The 12,614-nt window shown below is 43.5% G+C and overlaps 1 protein-coding gene across 1 annotated transcript in view; it reads left to right on the top strand.

Annotated features, from left to right (window-relative positions):
- Window positions 1–10,781, top strand: part of LOC132893013 (guanine nucleotide-binding protein G(s) subunit alpha) — a 69,008-nt gene extending 58,227 nt beyond the window's left edge. The window contains exons 11-12 of the mRNA XM_060931702.1: window positions 5,955–6,022; window positions 6,160–10,781. Of these exons, the coding sequence (XP_060787685.1) occupies window positions 5,955–6,022; window positions 6,160–6,306 (215 nt within the window). The 3' untranslated portion in view covers window positions 6,307–10,781. The remainder of the gene's footprint in view (window positions 1–5,954; window positions 6,023–6,159) is intronic.
- The last annotated feature ends 1,833 nt before the right edge of the window (window positions 10,782–12,614 follow it).

The raw sequence follows: 12,614 nt of genomic DNA, 5'->3' as shown, positions 1-12,614 counted from the left end.
CGGCTTACGCCCATATAATAATTTGAACGGGGAGAACCCCGTGGAGGCTTGGGGGACCTCTCGCACTGAAAACAGCAAGGGCTCGAGCCACTTATCCCAATTACGTGCGTCCTCACTTACGAATTTTTTTAATTATATTCTTAAGGGTGCGATTGAACCGTTCCACTAAACCATCCATTTGTGGGTGATGCACGTTGGTGCGGATCGGCTTAATCCCCAATAACCCATACAGTTCGCACAGTGTCCGTGACACAAACGTGGTGCCTTGATCAGTCAGAATCTCTTTCGGGATTCCAACTCGGGAGATAACGCAGAAGAGCGCCTCCGCAATACTGCGTGCTGAGATTGCGCAGAGGCACTGCTTCCGGGTATCGCGTTGCATAGTCCACCAGAACTAATATAAAGCGGTACCCTCATGCTGACCGATCTAATGGCCCAACGAGATCCATCCCAACTCTTTCAAACGGGGTCTCGATTAATGGAAGAGGGCGCAAAGGCGCTTTTGGAATGGCCGCTGGATTCACTAACTGGCATTCGCGGCACACCGTACACCACCTACGGACATCGCCGTGAATCCCTAGCCAATAGAATCGGGCCATTATTCGGGCTAGTGTCTTATCCTGCCTTAGGTGTCCAGCCATGGGATTAAAGTGAGCCGCCTGGAATACCAATTCCCGGCGGCTCTTTGGAATTAAAAGCTGCGTGACTCGCTCTTTAGTTTGAGTGTCCTGCGTCACTCGGTATAATCTATCCTTCATAATCGTGAAGTAGGGGACGGACGGGGTGGCGTTTGGCTGGAGCGTTTGACCATCGATTACTCTCACTTGGTCAAACGCATGTCGCAGAGTCTCGTCTCACGACTGCTCTAATGGGAAATCTGCGAGGGATTCCCCAATAGAGAGAGGAGGGGCCGGCGGCTCCTCACTCTGATGCGGAGATGACGTAGATGGCTCTGTGACAGCTGCTCCTGCCAAAGCGACACCGGGACCTCCCCCTGTTAAATGGCAGGACCCACTCTCTACTAAGCGTGTCATTAAACCCCGAAATCCCAGCCAATCAGTCCCCAAAATTAAAGAGTGAGTAAGGCGAGGATTAACCGCCGCCTTCACTAAATTTTTTTCCCTCGGAAAAAAATGTGGACCGACACCAAAGGGTAGCTGTGAATGTCCCCGTGCGCATACAACACCTTCACCCCCTGTGCACCCCCCAATGCCTCGTGTTGCACCAGGCTTTGGTGAATTGAGGTCTGATTACAACCAGAATCCACCAACGCCTGATATGGATCCCCTTGGATACTCACCGGTATGCGATGCGCTCCGGCCCGATTGAGGGCGGCTTCTGGCGCGTCGGGGATCCGAACCACCGTGCCCACCTCCCTTGCCGTGCACTGCTGTTGGAGGTGGCCCGGTTCCCTGCAGCACCAGCAAACCGGCCCGGGCTTCCTCTCTGCACCGGTGTTCTGGGGCTCACTCACCTGAGGTGGGGGAGAGACAGACACAGAAGGGCATAACGGGAGGTCACCGCGGGTGCGGCGGGCCGGCTGAGGTGGCGCCGGCCCCCGCCTCTGCGGTGGGGGAATGGGGTGAGGACAGGACACAGAAGGAGGGGGGGAGAGAGAGAAGGGACTGTCTGCTGTCCTGCCGCCGGAACAGCCGCCAAATGGTCCTCCGCCAGCTCGATGGCCTGATCCAGCGACGCCGGGTGGTGGCACTGGATCCACTCCGCGGTTCCTGTGGGCAAGTGCGTGATGAACTGCTCCAGCACCACCTGATCGACGATCTCCTCGGCATCGCCGTTGTTGGCTCTCAGCCACCGCCAGCAGGCGTCCCGGAGTTGCTGGCCAAACGCGAACGGGTGGCCAACTTCCTCCAAGCGCAGAGTGCTGGCGCTGTTGTTTGGTGGTGCGCCCCACACGCTGGAGGATGGCCCGGCGAAGGTCCGCGTAGGCCAGCCGGTGGTCGGCGGGGAGCTGTAGCGCGGCCAGCTGCGCCTCCCCCGTTAGCAGGGGGAGGAGGTGTGCCGCGCGCTGATCCATCGGCCACCCCGAGGTCTCCGCGACTTGCTCCAAGAGCGTGATGAAAGCCTCGGGGTCATCTCGTGGGCCCATCTTTGTCAGGGTGAGGGGGGGGGGGACGGGCCCGCGGTGGAAGCATCGATTGTCCCCGCTGACGCGAGGAGGTGCCGGAATGCCTGTCGGTCCTCTTGCTGGGCCAACACCAGGGCCTCGAAGCGCTGCTCCTTACGGAGCGTGACGAGCGCCTGGTGCTGGCTTTGCTGGGCCGTGGCGAGGGCGTGGACCAGGTCGGCGAATGGGGAAGACTCCATGGGGCGGTTCAGCGTTCTGTGCTCCAGATCCCGGGTTTTGGCACCACTGTGGCAGTTTCTATGTATGGGTGGAGCACAGAAGACGGCAGGCCAGAACTGAGTTCACAAAACTCTTAAGTAAGCTGAAAAGCTAAATAAACACTCGCACACACATCAGCTGTCTGGTTCGGGAGAGAGCCTCTGCTCTCGCTCTCCCTCCTTAAGTAGGGCGCGGTCACTGGGAAGACACACAAACACAGGTTAATTGCTCTCAGGTGTAGTGATTCTGCCACTTACCTTCCCTGACTCCGCCCTCCTGTCACGGACCGGCGCTTGACCATGCCCCTGCTGCCACAGTTGTGCACACGATTCTGCTCACACACTTGCTGTTGGTGCTTAGTTCAGTCTAGAAGAAAACTTTAGTGCTAACACATTCCATTAGATTTTAACATGCGATGCCTGGTGTCTTTTCCGAATAGAATTTTACTACTAGTACCTCAAGTTCATCACCATCTAGTGAAACTCCTCCTTTTCTGGGTCTAGTTCTGTGATGGGAAAGAGATGCGTGCACTTGGATGGGGTGCAGATAGCATCAGGTTTGTGTGGCAAGCTGTGCTGTTGCAGGTTATAGTTTTCAGATTTATGCTTGATGCCCTTTTACTCTTGGCTAATAAAATTACAGCATGAGATGATGAAACTCAGTAGCTGTGCCTTAAATAGTCTTGGTATGAGACTTTTTCAAAATCCGTATGTTCACTGTAACGTCAAATCAATCGTTTCTGTACAAGTGATTTTATTTTTTTGTTTTGAGCTGAAACAATTAGTAAACTGGTTTTTGGTATAATGGATATCTCATTGTAATTTATCAATAATGTTTAGGAAATATTGTTTAATTTAGTAATAATGCTGAATTTGAAGAACACACATTTGAGTTTTCCCATTAACGTTAAGTAATATGGGAAGCATAGCCAAACTGGCTCATCTTTAAAAGGATATATGCAGAGCCTTTATTTTTAAATAAATTTGAGTTGATAGTATCTACATCCTTGACTCTTGTTTGCTGCATAAATGGGAATTTAAAAAATATATTTGAGTTAAAATTGACCGCAAAATTGGCATTCGAGCTGAGCCAGCCAGCCCTGAGTGCGTGGCGTCACAGCGGGAACCGGTTTTAAGGCCGAGGCCTTTGACAGCGATAGACCAAAGTCATATAAATAAATAATTTATGGTGAAGGCAAGAAATACTGTTACCGACTTCCTCAACTAAGTGTGGGTTGACTCTCATTAAAACAGGATGGGTGTTATAACTTGTGCAACATACATGTACATGCATGCATTTTCACTGATAAAACGTAAAAGGCTAATTAAATAATGAGATGAACTGAGAGAAACATTCTGAGACCATCTCCACTCATTCTCCATTTTCTCCTTTACTGAGTACTCCACAATTACTGCTCCGTTCAAGCAATTACTAAAACCCAGGACGGAGTGGGATGTCACTGGTTTTGGCAACAACCCTCAGCTTACTCTGGGAGAACTGGTGCAACTGAACTTGCTTTCCTTTAAAAAAATACTTTAATTGTTGATACTGCACCCTCTTTCAATATGGGCTTATAGCCAATGCTCCTCAACAGATCAGAGGTCTCGTACGAGTCTTTAGTAAAATGTGCAGAGGAGAGGCGACTTCATAGGCACCCAATGTGCCCGTGAACTTCTCGCAAAACGCATCCAAATCTTTGCAGTTTGAACATTCTTGGGCCATGAATGCAACATAAATCCATCATCTGTCATGTTGCTGCACTGGCCAGCAGCACATCTACGTGGGATGGTGATAAATTGGCTCAAAATGGAGGATCGGAGTTGCAGTCAGCTCTGTGTTTTAGTATAGTGGAAATGGCGATGAGACCGATGGACTTCCTACTGTGACGTTACGGACATCAGGGTCATTCACTCAAACCGCTACCTATATGAATCACTTTAATCATAAAAATTACTATGTTAGATTTATTGTTAACACTTAAAACTATTACTGTGCCATTCTTGAGGTCTCAAGGCATATAGTTATCAAAATTATTAGCCCCCTTTGTGAAATCAGACACAACCCTTTGCTTATCCATGAAAATGACAATTTCCAAAAATGTGCATAGTTTGATTCCCAAAGAAAAGACAGAGTGGCCATTAAGTTTGGTGTTTTCATGCTCTGACTTGTAACAAGAAAACAGAAAAATGACATGGTCAAAATTGTTAGTTCCCTGACAATCAGTAGTATACCCTTTCTGTGCCACAACTGACATCAACCTCTTTGGATAATCCTTTACAAGGTTGGCACATGTCTCTGTAGGTATTTTGGCCCATTCCTCCTTGGCAAAGAGCTCCATCTGGTCCAAATTGCATGGTTTTCGGGCATGTACTTTTGAACATGTGCCATAGATTCTCAATGGAATTGAGGTCTGGGCTCTGTGCAGGCCACTCCAGGACCTTGATTTTGGTGTCCTTTAGGAAGTTTTGGACCACTTTGTCTGTGCTTTGGGTCATTATCATGTTGAAAGATCCAGCGGCGACCTAAGCCTAGACTAAGAGCAGACGTCTTGATGTGATCCCTCAAAATGTCAACATAATCTTTTTTTTTTTTTTTTTTTTTTTTTTTAAAATGATCCCATGCACCTAAATAAGGCTCCCTGTGCCTGAGGCAGCAAAACGGCCCCATGACATGATGCTCCCACCACCATGTTTCACTGTGGGAACTGTATTTTGGGGGTTGTAGGCCTCTCCCTTCTTTCGCCAAAGGCAACATCCATGTGCCCAAACGGCTCCAGTTTAGTCTCATCAGACCAAAGGTTCTTGTCCACGCCCAGGTTTTGTTATGCACAAAACGGAACTCCTTGTACTTTGCAATGATGCATCGCACAGCTGTTCTAGAGTCTGTAAAGCATCTAGAAATGACAGTATAGCCTTCCCCCTTGGTATGGGCTTCAACTAATTTTCTGAGGTCCAGAGTAATTTTCTTTTGTCTTCGGCATGGCTTTAAACGCAGACCCCTCTCAGAAATGTGTTCAACTGCCTCTAGGCCTGTCCCTTAAGTAACAATCAATGCTGATTGGATGTTCAGGTGTTGTCTGGGAGCTAATTGACTGCACAGGTGTGGCTTGAAAGCTGACAGGCTGGTTGTGTGTGGGTTTTTTTTTTTTTTTTAAAGCAAGAAAATTGCATGGGGGCTAATAATTTTGACCACCCCATTTTTCACTTTATTTGAGATTAAGGATACTTAAATATTAATCTTGCATTCCAAAATGCACCGGGTACTACGGAATAACACTTGTGAATGGTCAATATTTTAAAATTACATCAGTGTTAAAAATTTTGGGGAGAATTTTATAGTAATGTTCCCAAATGTCATGGGGGCTAATAATTTTGACCTTAACTGTATGCTTTAAAAAATGGGTCACTTGATTAGTTATTACGTGTGGTAGACTGTCACAGACCATTAACAAAAGTTTGTCACTTTCAGTTCAAGTATAACTCTCTTGTATGTTACTTGATGTCTTCTTGAAGTATTTTCTTTTGGCATATAGATAAAATATTGTGTGTCAGTCTTCAGCCATTGTTTCTGTGAATGTGTATTTACATTTACGTTGAAATTGGTTCTTCAGCAAGCCCCGAGCCAGGAGAGGATCCGCGAGTCACAAGGGCGAAATATTTCATCCGGGATGAATTCCTGGTGAGTGGAAATAAAAATACAAAGCTGCTATGTACCACTTGTGTTCTCCTGTAGCTCTGTAGTGGTTTGATTTTCTTAGGACTGAAGCGTACATTCATATCTTATGCCCTTTTTTTCCTTTTCATTTCTCTCCTCAGAGGATCAGCACAGCAAGCGGTGATGGCCGCCACTACTGTTACCCACACTTTACATGTGCAGTGGACACGGAGAACATTCGCCGTGTCTTCAATGACTGCCGAGACATCATCCAGAGAATGCACCTCCGCCAGTACGAGCTCTTGTGATCGGATGAGCTCTAGAGGCAGACTTTTAAAGAGACAGACTTTTGAGAATCGTGTGTTTTGGCGGAGTTTGAGAGTGATGGATCGTCTAAAAGCTGTGGGCTATGGCCCCTTTTACACTTACACACACACACACACACACACACACACACACACACACACACACACACGCTTTTATCATGCTGTTGAGGACCAAATATCATGCCGTATCCATTTGAAGCAACAGCCCCATTTCAAGACAGTTAATTGCGCACGCACACACACACACACACACACACACTGACTGAGACGTAACTAAAAGTTTATTTAAGTCAAGTCATATGATCATGTGCATACGTAGATGACACACACAGACGTATCTAAAATTGCTCAAACCTGACAAAATTGTACTCCTACAAACACACAGCTTACAGTCTCTAGTTTTGCTTATTGTGTCCGCTCACCCACTCATCAGTGTGTGTGCCATAACACACACATGCGCCTGCGCGCACACCGCTGACCCCGGCAGTACCTGACAGTCTTGAGCTGATTTGTGATGGCCCCACTGTTGGACCTGATTCACAGGACTGTGCTTGACTGTTTTTGAGTTTTCAGTTGGCTGGATCAGCTTTATTTGCCATCCCATGACCTCTCTTACGGAGAGAAGGATGATTTCTCAGCAAATGCTACAAGAGCAGGACAGGCTGCAGTGAGCAAGGAGGACACTTGAGACACAACCTTGTCGTGTGACTTGCTAGCTGGTTTTGGAATGATAAAACTTGAACGGTCGCAACTCTCCACTCCGCATCCCCACTCCCTTCTTTGATCTACTAATTTAATGCAAATAATTTGAGAGCACTCTTGCTTTTTGGGGGGGGGAATACACACAAACACATACACAACAGGTAAAGATGACTTTTGCCAATGGAATACTGCTCCCTTCTACCGTATTTCCTATTGGTCACTCTTGCCATCTTCCCAGTCCTCCTTTTCCTGTTCTCCTGCTCTCTCTTCCCCTCCAACCCTCTATTTTATTGCTGGACTATTATTCTTGTACAGACTGCAAAATGTATTATTTTGTACTTTATTGAAAAAAAAGACTTGTAGAAGTTCCTGTGCCTTGATCACAACACTGCGTGTAAAAAGGAGAAAAAGAAAAAAAAAAGAAAAAGAGCTAAAGGCGTAAGGTATGTCTGCGCTGTATTGCTTAGCCTCTTAGCCACCCTTCCAACCAATCAGTTGAGCCTCTTTGTTGCTCTTTCTCTCTTTCCCTCATGCCTCTGCTTCTCCCATGTTGTGTTATTCCAGATTGCTTTACATCCACATACCCCCCTGCCTGCTTCCTGAAGAGAGAAATAAGTAGAACAAGTATGGATGTAAAAACAAACAGCTTCTTGGTTTTAATTGAATCAAGGAAATTTAACATCAATTGTGTGCACTTAATGGTATGTGCGTTACTGCAATTGCAGTCCTGTTCCCAGGGGCTGGAAAATGACCTTATTGTTTTATTTCAGTTTTAGCTTTAAGGTTAAAGGTGGTGGGGGTGGGAGGTGGCTATCCAAATGCAAAATCTGGCTTGTTTCTACATTATTCCATTTTTTTCCTAACTAAAGAAGAAGCCAAAATAGTTCTGTTTGACTCATTCTTGGTTGTGTCTCAAGGAAATCATATTATTGTTTATTATTATTATTATTATTATTATTATTATTATTATTATTATGCGAAAGACTAGCGCTTAAAGAGGAAGGTAACCTCATTAAGGAAAGAAAAATCTGACTTGATATCAAAAGTGTGGATTAAGATTTACCCAAATATAACCACTAGATGGTGACAAACTCAAGACAGGTTGTAACTCTGCATCCTGTAATACAATTTTTGCAGTCAGGTGTTTTTAAAAGTATTTCTTTATGCTGAGCGTCAATCATGCATTTAGAACATGCATATTAAATTTAGTCTTGTGTATTATGTAGGCTACTCACCCATCTGGTTTCAGTGAGCTTATGAAAATGTACCGAGGCTCATTTATGCTCAGTATTCAATATGGAAGGAGCTTTCTGTCAGTACTCCTCCGTTCGTTTCCTCCATATTTGTGCACGTTTTCTGAAAGCTTATGATATGGATAAAATGGAGCAAATCACTGAAATTCGTGGGGGCAATGTAGCCAATTGTTTAAGCAAAATGCGCCAAATAAAATTTTGAAGTGGCGGAAAGTTTTGAGGAGGATATGCGATTTAATAAAACTTTGAACATGGATATGATGGTTACAGTATCTATGACGCTTCCTCTGCTTTTGCGGCCTTCTTAACAAGGACGTTGTTAGAACCCCCTCCACTGTCATGTTTATCAGAAACTTTTGACTCTGAGCTGCCCTCTAGTGGATGTCTTGCTTACTGCAATGATTGCATCCTTTTGAAATGGACGTATTTATTTTTGTATGTAAAGGGAGCATAAATGAGCCCAAATGTGGGGGAGAAAGCTGCTTGTTAAAGATTGAAACATGCCTGTCAAGCCAAAATTGTGAGATCTAAAAAAAAAAAATTGATTGGTTTGGGCATATGAAAAATCAGCAGTAACTGATCCTATGAAGCCAAATTACATATATAGTGGCATGTAATGCATGAGTATTACCTTCTTGTTTTCCATTTGAAATGGTCTCTGTACCTCAAAACTAGTCTGGACAGTCAAAACATTTCTGCACACAAATCTATCTACTGCATATATTCTGGAGTATCACCTAGGAGTTTGTGCCCTTTCCATTAAGTTTAATGGTAGTCTTGGCAAAGTGGCAGTAAGCAACGTCAAGTGTGTTGTCTTGTGAATTAAACATAAAGATACAGGTTGACCTCTTGTTTTACACACCAGAAGGAAGCCTGTTTCATTATACGGTATAACCTGTGGGAAAGTTGGAAGCATGTCTTGAAGCTTTTTCTCCATTTTAGCTGGAGCTCTAACTGCAAAAAAAAGTCCAGAACTCTGGTCTGGGAGAGACCATTTACATAATGTATACACTATCCAGCCACTTTGTAGGGGAACAGCTGTTTATTCATTAAATATGATCAAATTAGCCAGTCATTTGTCAGCAGCACATTGCATCAAATCATGCAGATACCAGGCAAGGGCTTCATGTAATGGAGAAGAATACCACGTTTGAGTTCTGCTCCCATCACAAAACAAAAGGAATCTGGGTTTACAGTGGGAACAGACTCACTGAAACTGGACAGTTGGTTTTTCCAGTCTTAAACTGTCCATGTGCTCACTGACCAAAAGTGGTGGAACCTGATATGGTCCTTCTGCTGTTATAGCCCATCCACCTCAATGTTTGACATGTTCTGAGTTGCTTTTCTGCTCACTTCCATTGTAAAGTGTTTTATTAGGGTTGCTGTAGACTTCATGTCAGCTGGAATTAGTCTGTCCATTCTCTGCTGACCTCTCTCAACAAGACACTTCCATCTGCAGCATTACACTGCTGCTCACTGGATGGGGTGTGTTTTGTGTAATGTCTGTTATCTGTAATGTCTAGCATCTCAGAGGAGAACAGCAGTTTCTAAAATACTTCAACCACCTCATCTGGCAACATGGTCGGTCACGGAGATCATTTTCCCACATCAAATTTGATGTGAAATGTTAATTGAAGCTTTTGACTTGTATCTGCATGGTTTTTATGCAGTGGGTGTTCCTAATAAAGTGGCTGGTGAGTATGTCAACTGCCCTTTAAAAACTTGCCAAACATCCTACAGGCTCTGCCTTAATGCAGTGCTATTCCTCAAAGGAAACACCATTTTCTGTTCTGCCTGTTAATTCAGTAGTTTACTGCACAAGGGCGAGTCAAATGAAAACCTGTGAAAGTGACCTGAGAATTGAAGCTTTTGTTGTTGTTTTTTTTCCTAGAGGGATCCAGACACACGTTAAGTGCTGTAACACTTGTACTGAGTGAAATGAAATTCTATAGAAAAATGGTATAGGGGGGGGGGGGGGGTGTTGAAACTCACCCTTGGAGCAGTTTCAGCAAGTCTTTCATGAGCAACACGTAGCAAGGAAATAGCAAGGACTGTTTCTCTGCTGCAGTGGAAGTCCACATCCTTTTTATTTTATTTTTTTGTGTCCACACACTCGATCAGATTTTCACTGAAGTTTGACAGTGAGGTGGGAAGGCCGGTGCTCATTTGGGGGTGAGCAATATTTCGATGCCTTTTGACAATTCCTTGGGATCATTGGCCTACTGTGAGCTGTCCATTTTATCAACTGATTTTAACTCTGAAATGTCCTGATATGTGATCTTAAGTTTCCCATGTTATTTGAAAAACAAAGCCTCCTGGCAGTATGACATCCACAATATACTGTGCAAAAGTTTGCAGACCCTTGAAAAATGATGAAACCAATACGATTTAATGCCCATTTGTTTTCCGTTTGACACGTGATAGCTGTTTTTCTGATCGAACAAACGACTTGATTGTTCACCGCTGTAAATAAGACTTAAAATAAACATGGTAACCTGGTAACATGGTTTTGTCATTTGGCACCCTAAAGATTCACGTTTCAAAAGAATTTACTAAAGCATGGTAATAGGAGGCCGTGTAGCCTTTTGAACTTGATATAGAAGGTTTTTTCCTTGTCTACTGTAATATTTTGGTCAAGTTCTAACTGGTTTTGATGGACATCTAAATGAATAAGTAATTCTGCTGGGTAAATAAAGTGGAAAATAGTATGTTTTCATGCAGAAGCATGGGGTTTCAAACTTTACTTCACTGGAGAAATCGGGTTCTTTTAGGCGTTGGTTATTCACAGCTTTACACCAAACTAGTGGTGTTTTGAGGGTGGTTTTTTTGGTGTAAAATGCCTTTAATTTTTTCCCCTTATTTTTAAATGATCATCCATTTGGTGTAAAGTTTCTGGGGAAACCTGATTTTAATTTGTACAAACGTTCCACTTGCATAAAATGTAGTCCGCTTTTAAAACATTTTCAGTTTGACACTAGTCTTGTGAGTTATGGACCTGACAAGTAATATAAACTAATGCGTACAATGCAGCTGCACACTCTTAAGTGTTCCAAGATGGATGTAATCATACAGTGAAGTATATCCTAATAACATTACTAAAACGAATTTGCGAAGTAGCATAGCTGAGGAGAATTTTATAAATGTACCATTTTGAGCATCAGTCTCAGCCACAAAATGTGACAGTTTGACGATTCACGGAGCTGAGCACAAGAACGATGGACGGATCATGCAGGCTGCATAGGATGACTGTTGAAAAAGATTAAAAGTAAAATGGGTAGTGTCAGTGGGTGTGGTATGAAGATAGGATTAAACCTACTCTGTAAAGGTCCATGCTGATCAGGTTTAAAAAAAAAAACTTCTGGAATTTTGTACGTTTTATTTACTAGCTAGTAAAAAGCATATCCACAATTTACTCGGACCTTTTCTATTTTATGTTCATAGGTGTGTAGATTGGATTAAAAAAAAAAAATCCTACCCAGTCACTCGGGTTCCACAAGCTAGTGCAGACTTGGGGCCAGTCCCAAGCCTGGAAGGGTGTCTGGTGTGGGTTTTTTTTTTTTAATAAATCTATGCCAAATCAATTGGGGCTTCTCCCTGTATTCATCCCCTGTCACAAACTTGATCCATGTGGCAAATCAAACTTAGGCAAGTTCTAATGCCTGACAGTTTTGTACAACTGAAGCTAAAATACTACCTTTTTAGTGCTTTCTACAATATGCAAACAGCAGAAAAGTTGAAAGTTAAAATAGGAACTGTTAGAAGTGAGCCAATTGGGCCTTATTCATCAAGCTGGTTAGGAAAGGATTTTTGTAAATCATTTGTATGAGCATTTACACACTTTTTTTTATATTTTATGAAAATCCTCAAAGTTCAGAAAACTATATTTACATACAAGACTAACATAAACCATCAAATCATAATTTGTAATGAATTACTGCACTTTATATGTATTACTCAAGTTTAAATAGCTTGTTTCACTTACACAAATTTTAATGTTTTTACAACCCAGTCTTTTCACACTAAAGTTATTTTAATTAAAGGAATATTTAATAAGGAAAAAAATGGAGAAAGCAAGCAAATATAAATCGGTGAGGACAAATAAGAGTAGCCTTTCGATTGAGAAGTAATAGTAACATGCCCCGTAACAGGGCAACACTTTAATAATTTATTAGATCCAGCATCTAGTGACTCATAAGTGACCGATTTGGTATGTCCTCAATCTGCAATGTGGTGTAGTGTGCCATCCATCAGGCTTCCTTCTGACACATGCCCTCCTGCTTTTCCAACACGGCACCAGGGAGGGCACATTCTGGCTGAGAATTGTTAAGACACCTT

The sequence above is a fragment of the Neoarius graeffei genome, chromosome 10, assembly GCF_027579695.1.
Source record: "Neoarius graeffei isolate fNeoGra1 chromosome 10, fNeoGra1.pri, whole genome shotgun sequence".
In the NCBI taxonomy this organism is placed as follows: domain Eukaryota; kingdom Metazoa; phylum Chordata; class Actinopteri; order Siluriformes; family Ariidae; genus Neoarius; species Neoarius graeffei.
Note: the sequence above shows the minus strand (reverse complement) of the source record. Positions and strands in the feature narration are given on the sequence as shown.